The 17,521-nt window shown below is 40.1% G+C and overlaps 1 protein-coding gene across 5 annotated transcripts in view; it reads left to right on the top strand.

Moving 5' to 3' along the window:
• Positions 1 to 11,484, top strand: part of ZMYM2 (zinc finger MYM-type containing 2) — a 61,564-nt gene extending 50,080 nt beyond the window's left edge. For 4 of the 5 annotated variants that reach the window (XM_043477648.1, XM_043477649.1, XM_043477653.1 and 1 more), the window contains 11 exons: positions 671 to 800; positions 1,510 to 1,625; positions 2,155 to 2,320; positions 3,383 to 3,508; positions 4,307 to 4,401; positions 5,568 to 5,736; positions 5,987 to 6,138; positions 8,382 to 8,496; positions 9,116 to 9,367; positions 9,655 to 9,775; positions 10,821 to 11,484. In XM_043477648.1, the coding sequence (XP_043333583.1) occupies positions 671 to 800; positions 1,510 to 1,625; positions 2,155 to 2,320; positions 3,383 to 3,508; positions 4,307 to 4,401; positions 5,568 to 5,736; positions 5,987 to 6,138; positions 8,382 to 8,496; positions 9,116 to 9,367; positions 9,655 to 9,775; positions 10,821 to 11,013 (1,635 nt within the window). In that variant the 3' untranslated portion in view covers positions 11,014 to 11,484. The remainder of the gene's footprint in view (positions 1 to 670; positions 801 to 1,509; positions 1,626 to 2,154; positions 2,321 to 3,382; positions 3,509 to 4,306; positions 4,402 to 5,567; positions 5,737 to 5,986; positions 6,139 to 8,381; positions 8,497 to 9,115; positions 9,368 to 9,654; positions 9,776 to 10,820) is intronic. The other variant, XM_043477650.1, reaches the window with a different exon arrangement.
• Positions 11,485 to 17,521: the final 6,037 nt, after the last annotated feature.

The raw sequence follows: 17,521 nt of genomic DNA, 5'->3' as shown, positions 1-17,521 counted from the left end.
TAGGGACAGGGCTTCAGCTTCCTTTACAGTGTTTGTGCGCATGTGTGTGCATGTGTGTGTGATGTGAACAGGTGAACAGGCTGAAGCATCTGACAGACTGTTGAGATACGTTTCTAAAATTACCCTGAAACACACAGCTTAAGGTTTGATAGCATTTATGGTAATTCTTTTCATCATTTTTCTTTTCAGAGTTAGTACCACATTAACAGTTTATGCAGTAGAAAAAGCCAGAGTATCAGAAAGCCATAATAATTTCAAGAATTTTTTTCTTTCTCAAATAAAAAGAGCCTTATTATTGTAAAATACTGGGTTAACAACCTTGCTTTTTCATTTAGGAGTGAGACTTGTCTCTTATATTTTTTAAAATTTTGCTGTGGGGACTTACCTGGCGGCCCAGTGGCTAAGACCCCACACTTCCAATGGGGTGGGCGCAGGTTCACACCCTGGTGGAGAGCTAAGACCCCGCACGCTGCGGGACCAGACAGTGTGCTGTGGTGGCTTGATGAGCAGATCTGTAGAGGGGTAATTACTGCGTTTTGCCGATAGTTGGGGTAGGTTCACATTGGTTCCATGTGTGTTCCCTCCCCTGGAACACACTGGATATTTTTTAATAGCAAAAGCAGTAAAAATTCGAGGCAGAAATAAAATGTCTCTCTTTGCTTCTCTGTAGGGCTCAGCACCACCCCCTTCTCCAACCCCCAACAAGGAGATGAAGAACAAGGCGGTTCTGTGCAAACCTTTGACTATGACCAAGGCGACCTACTGCAAACCCCACATGCAGAGCAAGTCCTGTCAGACAGGTGACCCAGGCCCTGCCCTTGAGTGACATCCGTAATCTTTTCAGCAGTGGCTGCAGAATAGACTTGTTGGGTGGTTTTGTCATTTTCTGTTGATTTTGCTTCTCTGGTTGTAGACATGCCTTCAGAATACAGCATATCATTTACAGTCATTAATAAAGATCAGTCTCTACAAAGGCGTGCGAGTTTATGTCGCCAGTGATCTGGTTTCCTTGGGGGCCAGGGCTCACTGAAGTTAAGTGAGCTCCTCTGAGAAAACCATCTCTTTGAGTGTGATCTGTAACCATAACTATTCTGTTTCCTTGTCAGAGTGAGTTGAAATCATTCAAACCTGTATTTTCACCAAATTTAAATGTTAGCTGTATTCTGTTGTTTAAGTAAACCTTTGTGAGGGGAGTGTGAGGGGAGTGTGCCGGGGTGTCTGGAACCATACTATATTTCAAAAGATGTTTTCTTTTTTAAAAAACAAGTCTAGGGACTTCCCTGTGGTCCAGGGGTTAGGACTCCCCACTTCCACTGAAGAAGCTAAGATTTCCCCATGAAGTACTTTCTAGAAGTTAGAACGGCTACTACATTCAGTTTTGTTGTTTTTAACCTAACTAATTTTGTGAAAACTGGGCATTTTTTTTAAATGGGTACCCAGGGCATTCTGAGCAGCTGGGTGGGTGGCGGTTGAGGCTGGTTGCTTCCTGACTACCTTCTGTGTCCCCAGATGGTGACTGGAGGACGGAGTACGTGCCTGTGCCCATCCCCGTGCCCGTGTACGTCCCAGTGCCCATGCACATGTACAGCCAGAGCATCCCCGTGCCCACCACCGTGCCTGTGCCCGTAAGTCACACTGCAGGGTCTCCCGGCCCCCTGCCAAACGTGTGGGCTCAAGGGGCAAGGATGAAGCTTGGCTGCTTCTGACCTTCACTTGGGTCTGGTGGAGGCTCTGCCAAGGGTTACTGTGTGTTTAATTAGGTAAATAGTTCCAACCGATGTCTGTGTCTGCTTTACATATACTGTGTTTTGTATTCATGTTTGTTTTAGAAGAAAGGAAGATTTGTGAGCCAGAAGGTTCACACATGGTATGGAGCCACATACAGATGTCATCACGTGCACTGCTGGGTCCCTGTGTCAGGGTGTGGCTGCTGGAGGCCCCTGGCGATGGAAATACCTCAGAAATTAATTTTTACTTAAAAAAAAGTAGCTGTTTGTATTTGGGGCTTCCCTTGTGACAGTTAACATACAAGTTCTTTTCAAAGCTTCTAACAAATCCAGTGTTATGAAGTAGATCACATGTCAGAATAATTTTTAATTTGGAAAAGTACCTTGTAAGCAAGTGAGCCTGATGATAGGTCCTCTGTTCCCTTAGGTGCCAGTCCCTGTGTTTCTGCCTGCCCCCCTGGACAGTGGTGAGAAGACTGCTGTGGCTGAAGAGCTGAAAAGCACAGGTTCTTCAGATGCCCTGGGTACAGAGCTGCTGACCATGACGGACATGACTGAGGACGAGGGGAAGGCGGAAGGCACCGACCTCCACAGTGAGCTCCCCACTGCCCGGGGTGGGCAGAGCGGGTGGGGGTCTGGGCTGGCCCCTCACTGAACTTCAGCCTTGGGGGGTGTGGGGGACGCACTGCTGCAGAGGTGATTATGGGTTGAGACCCACGTCAGATCTGCAGTTGCTCTGTGATGCCAAGCCCAGCAATTCATAACCTATTTCAAATGGTCCCTGTTTTAATGGTTGACAAGATTTGGTTTTTAAAATAAAATCTAAATTAATGCTTGTTTCAGTGGGTGAGCTCAGACACAAAACTGACTTGTCGGAGGTTTTATAAAGATCCAAACTAGTATTTTATGATGGTTATCCCCAGTTTTGTTTTATTCATTTATAGTAAGGAAGTAAGTTGCATTATTTAAACCAGGGCTTGTGTTAGGGCAGTACTGGCCAGATGGGGTAGCTGGACGCGTGTGTGCTGGACGCTTCTGTGTCTGAGCACGTTTCTCCACCTTTGTCCTCCTGTTCCCCTCACCCAGAGCGCAGAGCTGTGTCAGCATGAATCCCTCCTAGAAAGGCTGTTATTTTGTGCAACTTTTGTTCCCAGTGTGCGCATGTCTGTTTCCCACTGCACCCTGAACTCAGTAAGATGCCTTTCTCAGTGGGTTTCAGTACGAAAGTGTTTAAAACAACTGATCAAAACATTAGAAGGCAGTTGTAAATAAGCATATATTGAATGATGTGGAAAACCTAGGTCACAATTCAAAAAGAACGTTGAAAATTCCAGTTGTCTGTGCTCATAAGTTTATTTTTGACCAGAGATTGCTCTTAGCAATTCTCTATAGAGTTGTTTACTCTTAAAACATGTTTTTTCTCTTTGTAGAGGCGCAGTGAAAACTTACAGGATTGAAAGTTTTGTGTATTCATGATTGTCTAATTCAAAGCTTATAGTAGCTTACATTTGAAAGTAGCTGCATGCTCTTTTCTTTTGTGATAAATTAAAGATTCTTGTTTTGAATTTATAATTAAGTAGCTTTTCCCAGATTAAATATCAGTATTGTTACAGTTTTCTGTTTTGATTTCTGATGATACTACGGCTTGATTACAGGTGTCATTATTGAAACGGACATAATTGGTTCTGACCTCTTAAAGAGTGCTGAGCCTGAGACCCAGTCCAGCATGCCCGATGTGCCATATGAGCCAGACTTGGATATTGAAATAGACTTTCCCAGAGGTACTGAGCGTGCAGTTTTGCTCTTAGAGTATGAAGTGTGTTTCTAGACTTGAGCTATGGGGTCATCATTGTGGTTATGAAACAATCTCATGTTCGTGTCATTGCCTGTACTGTTATTTGTCTTTTTCATGCAAATAAACCTCAGCAGTTTTCTTCCAAAAGGAAGCACATGTTGAATTGTAGGAGCTTAATTAACAGGATTTCCCAGAGCCTTAAAAACCTTAAAACTATTTCATTATAGGAACTTTTGGAGATAAAGAGTAAAGAAGTGTTGGTGTCTTTTTAAAAATTTAAATAAAATAGGTAGTATTTTTCTTAAAACCTTTTTGAAAATTAAGTTAACCTTCACAGGGAATGAAGATGTTTTTAGGTCTTTCGTTGTAAAAGAAGTATATTCTGTTTTTCATTATTTTCTTAATCTACTTACAGCCAGTAAGTGTACTGAACGGGATGTAAAGCGTTTAACTTCGGAAAAGATGTAATAGGTTGAAACAGATTTGTGATGAGATTATGTAGATCTTATAATTGAAATTCAGGTTTTAGTAATTTTTCTATCACACATTCCATGGAATTCCATGTTGATGTGCATTATATGTGTGTTTTAAGAGTCTGAACAGATGTTATCAGATCTCATAGATCAGGTTAGGTAGAGAAATGGTTGGTTCTCCAGCCAGCACAGGCTGCCCTGTGCGTAGTATTGTGCAGAGTCAGGGATTGGTCCTTTTGTTGGTTGAGTTTATGTGACACAAGCCTGTGCTATTATGTTTGGAGTGAAAGTTCTTCTGATTTGATTGTCAGCTGCTGAGGAGCTTGATATGGAAAATGAGTTTTTATTACCACCTGTTTTTGGAGAAGAATATGAGGAACAGCCTAGACCTCGATCTAAAAAAAAGGTACGAATCATGATGGTGTTCTTGTACTCACATCACATCTGTGTGAGTAGTGAGCTTCAGTTGTACACCAGAATGTGGGAAGATACTTCCTCTTCCAGGATTAAAATGGCTTAAAGGTAAAGTTTTTATTACTTCATTTCTAAGTAAAGGATCTCCTGTTATAGTTGTAACTTCATAGAAGAGGGAATATCATTGCAATTTAGCTTTTATTTTTTATTTTTATCTTGATTAAAGGCTGACATACTTTCTACAAAAGTAAATTCACTACTTTTACAGCAGTTGATGCTGTTTTTCCCCCTGTGACTTTTGGTGAAGTTTAGGTTCACAGTTGGTTATGTCTGGTCTCTGTGAAACCTTCCAGCACATAGGAAGATGGGCTGGAGAGTTCAGTCATTCAGGGCTCTCAGGCCTAAACAAACGAACAGGTATCATTGTTCTGAATGTTTTATTAACAACTTTCTGTATTTCTGGTTTCCAACATAAAGCAAGATCTAAATAAAAGAAAAATATGACTTTCACAAATTTCTCCATAAAGAAAGGAAAAATTGAAAGAGGAGTGAGGCCTGTGGTAGAATGAAATGGGACTTGTACTTGACACCATGCACAGAAATTAACTCAGAGTGAATCAGAGACCTGGATGTAAGAACTAGAACTCTGGGAAGAAAACAGAGGCCTAAATCTTGTTTAACTTGTGTCAGGCATAGTTTCTTGGATCTGACACTAAAAGCTCAGGAATAAGAGGGAAGATAGGAGAATTGGATTATATCCAAATTTCAAGTTTTTGTGTGGCAAACAGTACATCAGGGAAGCAGGAAGCACTGAGTTATTCCCTGAGGTGGAGTCTGGGAGAAGTTCTTTAGTTCTCTCTTACATGAATATTTGGAATCCTCTTACTTCAAATCTTTAGTTTATTATTTGTGTCTTTATTATTTCATCATCAGTCACTCAACTCACAGCAAAAGTTAATATGATTTTGTTGTACAAAGTAATTTATGCAGAAATACAGCATTCCTGGAGAGAGATTTCATGTTATAGGTAGCTGTTCTCAAATCAGAAGTTCCAGTCAGCTCTCTATAATATTCATTTGTTGAGAGGTGGCTTACATAAAGTCATGAGATAAATAGGCTTAAGGACGAGAAGATGTGACTATGGTGTTTCATGACCAGGGCACCAAGAGGAAGGCGGTGTCAGGCTACCAGTCTCACGACGACAGCTCTGACAATTCCGAGTGCAGCTTCCCTTTCAAGTATGCGTATGGAGTCAATGCCTGGAGACACTGGGTTCGGACGAGGCGGCTCGAGGAAGACCTTCTGGTGTTAGACGGGCTGACACCTCGTAAGTGCTCTGGTTTTGTCTTCACTGGTTCCTGTTTAAAATCAGACTTTTTGTTACCCACCACCTTTGATTTTGAAAAGGATGACTGGAACTTAAAATACATCTGAATTCTTTTTTTTTTTTACATTTGAATTCTTATATTGATTTCAGAAGGTTTCTTATTCTTCAGACAAACAGCAATTACTATACTATTCTGACAAATAGCAATTACTTCAGATAAATAGCAATTACTTTAAATTTCTTTTCTTAGCTAAGTCAGTGAAGTTGAAAGAGGATCTGCTCTCTCACACCACGGCTGAGCTGGACTATGGCCTGGCCCACTTTGTCAATGAGATCCGAAGGCCCAATGGGGAGAACTATGCACCCGATAGCATCTACTATCTCTGCCTTGGGATTCAGGAGGTCGGTAATTCCACAGCTCTGAAATATAATGTTGTAAAGGAAGGTTGTTATGGCAGTTCTCGAGAAAAATGTTTTGCTTCAAAGATATTATGTAGCAAGGATTTATTGGCTTATCAAGCAAGGCAAAAATAATTTACTTGAAATAGGGTTGTTGTTGTTGTTCAGTTGCTAAGTTGTGTCCCACTCGTTCCAACCTTGTGCACTGCAGCACGCCAGGGTCCCTTGTCCTTCAGTATCTCTCGGAGTTTTCTCAAATTCATGTCCATTGAGTCAGTGTTGCTATCTAACCATCTCATCCTCTGCCATTCTTTCTCTTCTCCTTTTGCCTTCAGTGTTTCTCAACATCAGGGTCTTTTCCAGTGAGTCGGCTCTTTGCATCAGGTGGCCAAAGTATTGGAGCTTCAGCTTCAGCATCAGTCCTTCCGATGAATATTCAAGGTTGAGTTCCTTTAGGATTGACTGGGTTGATCTCCTTGCAGTCCAAGGGACTCTCAAGAGTCTTCTCCAGCACAATTCCAAAGCATCAGTTCTTCGGCTTTCAGCCTTCTTTATGGTCCATCTCTCATATCCGTACATGACTACTAGAAAAACCATAGCTTTGTTGGCAAAGTGATGTCTCTGCGTTTTAATAGGCTATCTAGGTTTGTTGTAGCTTTCCATCTAAGAAACAAGTGTTTTTTAATTTCATGGCTGCAGTCACTGTCCATAGTAATTTTGGAGGCCAGGAAAATAAAATCTTGTCACTGCTTTCACTTTTCCCCCTTTTGTTTTGCCATGAGGTGATGGGACTAGATGCCGTGATCTTAGTTTTTTGTATGGTGAGTTTCAAGACAGCTTTTTCACTCTCCTCTTTCACCCTCATTAAGAGGCTCTTTAGTTCCTCTTCACTTTCTGCCGTATAGTAGTATCATCTGCCTGTCTGAGGTTGTTGATATTTCTCCCGGCAATCTTAATTCCAGCTTGTGATTTATCCAGCCTGGCATTTCGCATGATGTACTCTGCATATGATTTACATAAGCAGGGTGACAATATATATAGCCTTGATGTACTCCTTCCCTAGTTTTGAACCAGTCAGATGTTCCATGTCCAGTTTTAATTGTTGCTTCTTGACCCCCATACAGGTTTCTTAGGAGACAAGTAAGGTGGTCTGGTATTCGCATCTCTTTTAGAATTTTCCACAGTTTGTTGTGATCCACATGATCAAAGGCTTTGGTGTAGTCAGTGAAGCAGAAGTAGATGTTTTTCTGGAATTCCCTTGCTTTTTCTGTGATCTAATGAATGTTGGCAATTTGCTCTCTGGTTACTCTGCCTCTTCGGAACCTACCTTGTACATCTGGAAGTTCTTGGTTCACATTCTGTTGAAGCTTAGCTTGAAGGATTTTGAGTATAACCTTGCTAGCATGTGAAATGAGAGCAGTTGTATGGTAGTTTGAACATTCTTTGGCATTGCCCTTCTTTGGGATTGGAATGAAAACTGACCTTTTTGAAAATACTAGGGAGTTGTAAAGGATTTTCTTAGCTGCTCTGCATACAGTTTTGGTTACATTTACCTCCACCATTGGTATTTTTTATGCATCTTGATGATTTCTAATGGATTTACAACATGCATCTTCAGTGACTCATTTTCGCCCTCCATGTCTTCGTGCCCTGTTATATACATGACACTCTCATGCTGTGTATGGTCTTGGTTCCCACCTCCCAGGCTTTGTGCTCTTGTCACATGTTTCCTTTATACTTTATTTTTACTCATTGGAGATGGACTTTGGTGTTTACATCATTCTTTAACAACATTCACTGTTAAGGATTGTCATAGGAAGCGATAAGATTCATAAGTTTGCACTGACTTGAGAATGGAGCATAGAGAGCCTCTCGGACCGCTCGGTGAGGCCGTCACAGGTGTGGGAAGCCAACTCCTGCCCCGAGCCTCACCCTGCATCCCCTGGACCCTGCATGTAGCAGTGGAGCCACCTGCTCTGTTCTTATCTGACAGACTAAAGGCTCTCAAACTCTTACATCCTGAGCTCTTAGGTGTGTACCTCAGCTTGCAGTGTTTTCAGGAACAGATTAATTGGTAACTTATGTTTCTTTCATTTTCTAAGTATATAGATAAAGATAATTTCCCATTTTATAAGTGTGCTAATAGAGAGACATAAGGTGTTTATTTTTTTCTTAGGAAATAAAAGAGTAAAAGTGATATACAATTAATTGATTTTCCTTCAAGGTTTTTTTTTTTTTTTTAATAGTACTTGTGTGGTAGTAATCGAAAAGACAACATATTTATTGATCCAGGATACCAGACATTTGAGCAAGAATTGAATAAGATACTCCGAAGTTGGCAACCAAGCATACTTCCAGACGGTAATGCTCTTTTAAATACAATGGCAGTGACTTTCTGCTGGGATCTCCTTGTTTCTATAGAAAGTGTGGCTAAAAATAAGAAATAATTTAAATTAGAGTACTTATTCATGAATGCATCAGATTGTCCTTTGTTGAATTAGAACTGAATGTGATTGATAACTAGTGTTTATGAAGAACTTTGTAATAAATCTGACTCAATTTCTCTGGAATAAGAAAGAAACTGGATGTTTGTTTCTTAAGCCCTTTAGTAGAGATTCTGATACAAATTTTTCTTAGAAACCTGTTTTAGATGTATAAAGAAAGCTTGTTTGAATGGAAATGACCTGTTTTTTTCCAGGATTTCTGCAGATTTAAATCCCCTTCTGACCACAGTCTGCTCGTCACCTGGAAGACCAGGAGCAGACCCCAGGCCTGGCCCCAGGGTCTAGTTGTGTAGTGTGTTGTGGTTCTGGCTCTGTGTTGTTTCGGAACCGTGTAGGGGATGCTGAAATTCATTCTAGTTGCCCTGGAGTGAATGGAGGATTGGATTAGGTTTGTTCTTGAGTTAACTATCTGTTCCTAGACAGTTACAGGAAAACTGTTTATTGTAATTCTTTAAAAATATTTCTCTCTATTTAAGGGTCAATATTTTCTCGAGTTGAAGAAGATTATCTCTGGAGGATAAAACAGCTAGGATCACACTCTCCAGTAGCTCTTCTGAACACCCTGTTCTACTTTAACACTAAGTATTTTGGCCTGAAAACAGTGGAACAGCACTTACGGCTTTCCTTTGGCACTGTGTTTAGGCACTGGAAAAAAAACCCTTTAACCATGGAAAATAAAGCCTGTCTTCGGTACCAAGTGTCTTCCTTGTGCGGAACAGATAGTGAAGGTAGTGTAACCGATCTTGTTTGGGATTGGCTGTGGCAGGGATAGCTGCTTCTTGCCTGACTAGAGGCCATATGGGTCCCCTGTTAAGAACTCAAGGACTGTCGCTTCCATAAGATAAGACAGCCCAGGTCGTGTTAAAATTAGGAATTACCAGAAGCCACAGCTTCTGGCTCTGAGCACAACCCATCCCGTCGTTTGGTGTAAGAGCAGTGGGAATGAACACAGTGAGTTGGGTCACCTTTCTTGAAGGCTGGTCGTAGAGAGTTTATGTGATTTTTATTTCTTAAGATAAAATTACTACTGGAAAAAGAAAACATGAAGATGATGAGCCAGTATTTGAACAAATTGAAAATACAGCGAATCCTTCTAGATGTCCTGTGAAAATGTTTGAATGCTACTTGTCTAAGAGGTGAGTGTTTATGATACTTGATTTTTTTTTTTTAAGTTCTACCACTTTATTGCTACCAACCCATCTCCCTCCACCCTCGTGTACACATGCTCAGTCATGTAACTCCATGGACTGCAGCCCGCCAGCTCCTCGGTCCATGGACTTTTCCAGGCAAGAATACTGGAGTGGGTTGCTATGATACTTGATTTTTTTAAATGGTAATAACAGTTAGGTGCTGTGAATTTATCATTACCAAGAGGTGCCTTTTTTTCATTGATCCTTTTTAAAATTTTTCTCTTTTCTTACTTCAATTATAATACTTTTAGTCCTGTTATTATAAAGCACCCAGCTTGTATCTCCTAAGCATATGTTAAGAAATTGCTCTCTACTAAGGAAATTATTGCTGTTGTAAAGGGTCAGACAGTAAACACTGTAAGGTTTGGGGACTTTGAGTCTCTCTTGCAGCCAGTGAAATTTTTAGAGATCACAAATTATTTTATGCTTGTTCATTATTTTATATATGCACCCTCTAATTTTTAAAAGGTAAACATGAACTCAGACATGTATTTACCAGTTTTATAAACTGTCCCCAGGTTAGCTGTCAAGAACCATAAAAACAGTAATGTCACCTCTAGGATGATTATTTTTATTAATTAGTATTTCAGGTGGTTTTGGGTAGCCCTGTGTGGCTATACCAGTATTTGGATCTTTCAGTCATATTTTATTCTGTCTCTGGAACTGGGATGAATCTTGAAGAATTATAATTGGCAGTGCTTTACTTGTTTAATGGCAGTATTAAAATAAGATTAAAAATAATGTTTCTATCAATGGTATCTTGGATTCGGTGAAATACAGAATTTAAATTATGATGGGAAAATAATCTTATTATAGAAATTAACTTTCAGAATGTCTCAAGTGATAGAATGTTTAATGTAGTTAATCATGCATGTGGTCTGCCCATGTAATGTGGTAATGGTAGCAGAGTTATTCTTGAAAGAAAAAAGTAAGTTGTGAGGAATTTTGTTATATATATACTATGAAATTGACTTTATTCTTTCTTCCAAAGTCCACAGAATCTTAATCAGAGAATGGATGTTTTTTATTTGCAACCAGAATGCTCTAGCTCTGCAGACAGCCCTGTCTGGTACTCGTCCGCCTCACTGGACCGAAACACCTTGGAAAACATGCTTGTACGGGTTCTTTTAGTAAAAGATATTTATGATAAAGACAATTACGAACTGGATGAAGACACAGACTAAAAAAAGGAAGGATTCAGAAGCAGTCGGGATAACAGCGTTAGGCAGTCATGCTGCTAGATCTTCATTATGGAAACATTTCAGGTTTACTCCTCCTGTTCTGGGTTTTGTAGCAGTGCACCCACACCGGGTACTACCATGTAAATAATCTGTGAGTGAAGTTGCCATTATTCTATGTAGTGGTTTTAGGATACTTACAAATACATTCAAATTCTTTTTTTTTTTTTTATTATTTATTTGATTAGGTATGTTTGTAACTTTTTACATTACAAAATATGAATGAGAATGTGCCATGTATAATTTTTTCTTGTAGTAAGAAACATCCATATTGCACCACTCTGCTGTTGCAAAGCTTCCTGGAAAGGGGGCTCTTCTGCTGGGTTTCTGACCAGATGGTTGTGTGTGGGGAGCACCTACTAAAAGTTTAGAACTTGCAGTGTCTTTCAGAATTTTTAAAATAAACTGTAAACTAATGGGCTGGGGTTTTTGTTTTGTTTTTCTGGGGGTTTTGTTTGTTTGATTTATGCTTTAGTTCCTAAAGCCTTACAAGCTTATGTAGAGAGATACCATCTTTTGTACCAAAAAGAGATGAGGGAATGCCATTGATCCTGGTGTGGATGCTGGTGAACTGTTACATGAGTCCCTACTGCAGGCCGACCTCTCTGTTCCCCGTGTTAAAACCTTGGTGTCCTTTCCTCACTTGTGGCTTTCCGTAGCATCCCAAACAACAATTGTTTTTTATGTATACACACACAGGTACATATACACACTTGTATATATATGTGTGTGGGTGTATGTGTGTACATTTGTGTACACGCACACATACAAAGGATGATGTTAATACGTCATAGAGACATTTTCTTTGTAAAAACATCTGATGAAAATATAAAATTCTGTTTTTTATATCAACCCTAAGTGCCCCTTCACTATATAAGCATTGGTTTTCCTCTGCCCTTGAGGACACAGATCACGTTTGGGTCCCTGGATAGGACTCTGTAGCTTTAAAACTTTATTATGAGAATTTTTGTACCTGCCCTCATGCTAGGTAAAATTACGTTCAGAAATGCCACTCCTGAGACCGTCATTATGGAAAAGAGTGAGTTGAAATAAGACAGGAGCCATTTCACTCTGAGGATTAGCAGTACAATGACTCTGCCAGTTCAGGTGATCGGAGGGCAGAGAAGGAGACTAATGGATCAAGTGTATCTCGAAGGAAATCACGTTCCATGTTAGATTGTTTGGCTTTTTTAATTACTTCTTATAGAAGATTGCATTAAAAAGCTTTGTACTGCTGCATGTTGATTTATCCATTCAGACCTTTTCTTTTAGAACAAGGAAGTTTACATAAAATCCTACTGTCTAGACTGAGAAAGTGCCAACTGTGATTATCTTGAAGAAATCCTTTGGCTTCAACTTCATAGAGCTTGATTGTGATCACATGGTCTTGTTTCCAGTTCCTGAGTCACTACAGTGATGTTCATTATTAAAACTGGGGGAAATTGGGCTACTTTCCACAGTGGTTAAGCAGTGTCTGTACATCCCTTAAACATTTCTCTCTTCCTTGGGATAAATGTTAGTGTTCAGAAAAAAGTCTCCTCAGTCATGATTTGGGAAATTTCATGAGTGTATTCAGCTGTATATTTAAGCAATAATTAACAGAAATATTTTTGGCATAGAAATTATAAGGTTCTAACTTGTTTTATAAGTTTGAATAACATTTTTGTCCCTTAACTGGTTTTATATTTGTGGATTTGATAGTCAGATTGACAGCAAATCTGATATTACTTAAATAGATACAGATTGCTCATTGTTTAATGAAGTAGGTAACATTTACAATAATACAAAATTTTTCTCATCCTCACCTTTTTAAGAACTATGGCTTTAAGCACTTTTCCTATAAACACATGTTGATTAAAGGAGATGAATTCTAAGCATCTTTTATTCTTTGAGCTGGTGCTGTATTCCACCCAGAGCAATAACGTTTTCCCTAAATGTCACCTCATGTGTGTTTTACCAAATGCCATACATCCTGCTGTGGCCCCACTATTCATAGCACCTTGTCTTGCTATTTTCTTTCTCTTTATTGTGAAAAAGGCTTCCCCCTTTTCTCAACAGAAATGTCCGCATAGTTCTGATGTTGATACGATTGAGGATTTAGAACTTCTGTCTTTGTCTTGACTGCAGTCCAAGGACTGGTTAACTTGACTCTCAGGGGCAAAAGAAGAAAATAATCCTATTTTGTGAGGACTGTTTGTTTTGTGAAACTACTTCACCTGGAGTACATTTTGTTGCTTCCTGGACCTCCTTGGTTTGTGGTCCTACATGACCGTGAGAAAGGGGCAATGAAATGATAGTTCATTTTGCTCCTCAGTGGTTCTGATCACAGTGCCCTATAACTATAACGTTGTTGCCTTCAGATTGCTGTTGGAGATGCTCTGTTTTTCTGTTCTGAAGATTTTGCCATTTAAAATGAATTAATGAAAAAGTTTTTATTCATATTGAGAAAAGTGAATTTCCCATGCAAAATTGAATCTTCATTAACGCTTTTCTTTTTATCTAGACTTCTAACTGTATTGGGTAATGTAAGATATTAAAGGACTTTTCTAGGCAAGAAACTCAACTCTTCTTTTGGCCATAACAGTACATTATTTTAAATAGTACCTAATTTTTCTCTGCTGTGTGGAGTTGTTACCAGCGGATTACACACACTGAGACAGGGAGAGGAGGCTATGTATTATGTTGTGCGTCACACATCTGTTACTGCCTCCTGATGGGGTCTCATTCTGTCCTGGGCGACTGTGGCTTGTGGTTAGGGTGGTTGTATGTGCACCATGTTAAGGGTCACAGTGATATAGAATTGATAACATTGTACAGTTTTGGTTTGTACTACTCTTAATACTGGTCCATTTAACCTGAGATCTTAAATGTTTTGCAGTCTCAAATCACTATAAAAATTTACACTTTTATTTTTCCAGTTATTTCCAGAATGTACTATTACACACGTATCACTTATGTTCCCAAGTGAACACTGCCTGCACGGTCATCTTGTTTCCCTCAAACAATGTGATCACGAAAGTGTGTGAAAACATTTTTTAGAGAGTAAATTTCTTTAATTAAATTATAATACAGTTGGATTTTCCCCCTCAGTAAGCCCCATACTCATTTTTAGAGCAGTTCTTTGGATTTCAGTTATTCCATTCTGCTGTGTTCTTAGAGGTAGACAGTTGTTAATGGTTTTTTCCCCCCAATATTAAGTATTTTTTTTTTTTTGCCATTCCTGAGTATATAGCATGCTTGAAAATGATACCACTAACGAAATCTTACAAATTAGAATTTGATGTCCAGAACAGGTTAATTGTGTCAGTCTGAGTAGAAACACTTAAAATGGTGTCTCAGTTTGTACTCCCTCCCCCCCCCCCCCATTACTTAGAAGCTAGATCTTAGAGGGGTACTGCAAGTAAATTGCGGTTACTGCCTGAAAATGATACTGGACAAGAGAAAGTTCTTAATATCTGGACACATAATGTCCTAATTCATTACCGAGTTAAACGGTCCATGAATTTAGGCCTTTTGAGAAAAAAGAACAAAAGAGAAACCAAGATTTAATCTGTGAATCAAGTGTATATTAGGAATAGAACCAGAGGGGCCCACACACCCTGTGGGTATACCATTGGAGGTCCCTGTTTTTGTTGAATGAAGCAGATGTAGATCCTGCTGGGGTCAAGGGGAAGAGCAGTCAGCTCTGGGAATAAATAAGGGACCGGGTCCTTAATTCTTTCTGGGTCTCAGTTTATTTGTAAAATGAAGGCTTTGCCTTGGATTTCTGACTGTGGAATTTCAAATTAAGTATGGTTAATATTATACTTAAGAGTTTGTATTAAATTTTTGCAGATTTATGTTTGCATCCATATGATTTATTTAGCAACATGATTTTTTGGAGAGTGGAGCAATCTTTCCTAAAATAGCCTGAACACAAAGGGCATTAGACCTAGTTTTATGAATCCTGTTAGATAACCCGTCAGAGGTACACTTAGCATATGGAAATTTGTTATCACAAAACTTAAACCACAGATCTTCGTTCATATTTTCTCTGTGCCAGAGAGCTACTGCGAACTATGGTAGTTAGGAAGAGAAAGTAAAAGATGAAGATAGGGTTCCAAAGGTTACAATTTTGAGGGTGAACAAGATATACTTGTAAGGATATTGAACTGAGGAGCACTAGGGAATATATCCATGATAGTTTAAAGCAGAGAAGATTATGGATACTTGGAAATTGTCTGATAGTACTTACTGTTAAGATCTAGTCTGCATAGACTTCAGCCACCACCTGTGGTTTATTTAGATTCCTGTGATCTTGACATTGCTCATGGCTCTGTAGCAAGTGGTCAGGAGCCATTACTGGTTAGTTTAATGGTTCCATTTTAGTGGTGTCCCTGCTCACCTGTGGCTTCCAGACCAATTTGTAACAGAGCCCAGAGGGGCAGGTAGCACTGCTGAGTCAGAGGTGATACCAAACTGTGGAACCACATGCAACTAAGGTAACAGCTTCTAGGTTGTGTGATGTGCATGGAACACGTAAGATCCAATATATTGCTTCAACCACTGAGGATTTATTTCATAGCAATTGGTTTTGGGGGAAAAAAAAAAAATCTCAGGTGTGTTTTGTTTTGTTTTTTTAAGTCACCAGTGTGCTGTTCCTAGCCCTGTGTGCAAGATTCAGAAGTTTTCCATTTTGATTGTCTGTGCTTCTAAGCTGCTGTCAGCAGGTGGCAGTAGTGTGCAGCCCCAGGCTTCAGTTGCTCTTTTTTGTTTATACAACTGTAAATATACTGTACCTCTTCATCAGAAATTCTTGGGGATTTAGAATCCAGAATTTTCTTTCAAAACTAAAAAAAATGTGCCATGGGACTTCCCAGGAAGTCCAGTGGTTAGGACTCCACACTTCCAGTGCAGAGGGCACAGGTTTGATCGCTGCTCAGGGAACTAAGATCCTGCATGCTGTGCAACAGGGCCAAAAGTACAAAAGACTTGGGGTCTCAGAGTTGCTGATGAGGGATTGCAGATCTGTAATAAAAGTAATAGCAGATCTACTGTTTTCATTCAATGAAACATTAGTATTTTTTTTCTCGTGTTGCTCAGTTGGGTAGAGGTAGCTGAAAGCTTTCTGTAAAATTTGCCTACTGAAAATGGCAGGGAACAGGCATAAATACAGTGGCAGTTGTAGAACTATCATTGAGTTCTGAAGCTTAAGAAAACAATTGATTTTATTTTCCTTTTGCCTCAGATATTGTAGCATGACTGTTCTGCTCAAAAGCCTTTTTTGAGTGGCTCATGTTATGTCCCAGAGCTGTTTATTCATCCAACACACACTCTCAAGTGACAATTATTCTCTCAGGTGCCCTAAGCAAGGTGCTGGGAACACAGTACCTCTGCTCAAAAGGTGTGGTCTACCTGGGGAGAAGGGAAAGTGTGATGGAATGCCAAAATAAGATGGAGCCATGGGCCTTACCGAACACAATCACCTGTATTAAACAATAAAATTTAATACACAGGTCAAGTAATTTATACAGACTGCTCTTAGCCCAGCTTTCTGACCCTGATTATAGGCCAGGCCAGGTCCATACTGTGTTACTGGCTTCCTGGCTGCCTGCCTCGGTTATGCCCCCCCCCCCCCCACCAGGTTCCCGAGGGGGCCGCAGGGCAGGAGCAAGTGTCTCACCAGAGATAAGGTCACAGGCAGAGGTGAGTGTGCATCCCGGCTCCACCCCCAGCACCTCCAAAAACCCTACACAGGGAAGCTGTTCATAAACATTTGTTGAGTGAATTACTGATTGTAAGCACTTTTAAAGTCAAGCACCTAGAACGTGACCTGTGGGAAGCATGACCCATCATCCATGAAAGAGCACCTGCTTTGGGTTCACCTCTGAACGCTGGTCTGCATCTCCAGGAGTCAGTCTGATCAGCCCTGCATTCTCTGGAGCTGCTGGTTGCCTGTGACCTTCCATCTATGAGGGCTGAGGGAGTTGGGATGTAGGTTTGGTAGTTCATAGTTATGTTCAAAATAGAAATACTTAGAAGTCACTGAAGTGAAGTCGCTCAGTCGTGTCCGACTCTTTGTGACCCTATGGACTGTAGCCCACCTGGCTCCTCCATCCATGGAATTTTCCAGGCAAGAGTATTGGAGTGGGTTGCCATTTCCTTCTCCAGGGGATCTTCCTGACCCAGGGATCAAACCCTGGTCTCCTGCATTGCAGGCAGACGCTTTACCGTCTGAGCCACCAGGGAAGCCCTCAAAATGCAGATTTCTGACCTGTCTCCGGGAGGTTCATTTAGTAGATTTGGAGTGGGTCCCAGAGAGCTGGGTTCAAAACCCAATATCTACAGTCAAAACCTCACTAACATTTCCTTTAGAAGAGATGGAAGAGTTGAATAGAAGCCAATAGAGGCATTTTTCTTATGAAAATTGTTTTGTACTTGTGTATTGGAACATGCTTTTCAAAGTTTGAAAGCC

The sequence above is a fragment of the Cervus canadensis genome, chromosome 9 (genome assembly GCF_019320065.1).
Source record: "Cervus canadensis isolate Bull #8, Minnesota chromosome 9, ASM1932006v1, whole genome shotgun sequence".
Taxonomy (NCBI): Eukaryota; Metazoa; Chordata; class Mammalia; order Artiodactyla; family Cervidae; genus Cervus; species Cervus canadensis.
Note: the sequence above shows the minus strand (reverse complement) of the source record. Positions and strands in the feature narration are given on the sequence as shown.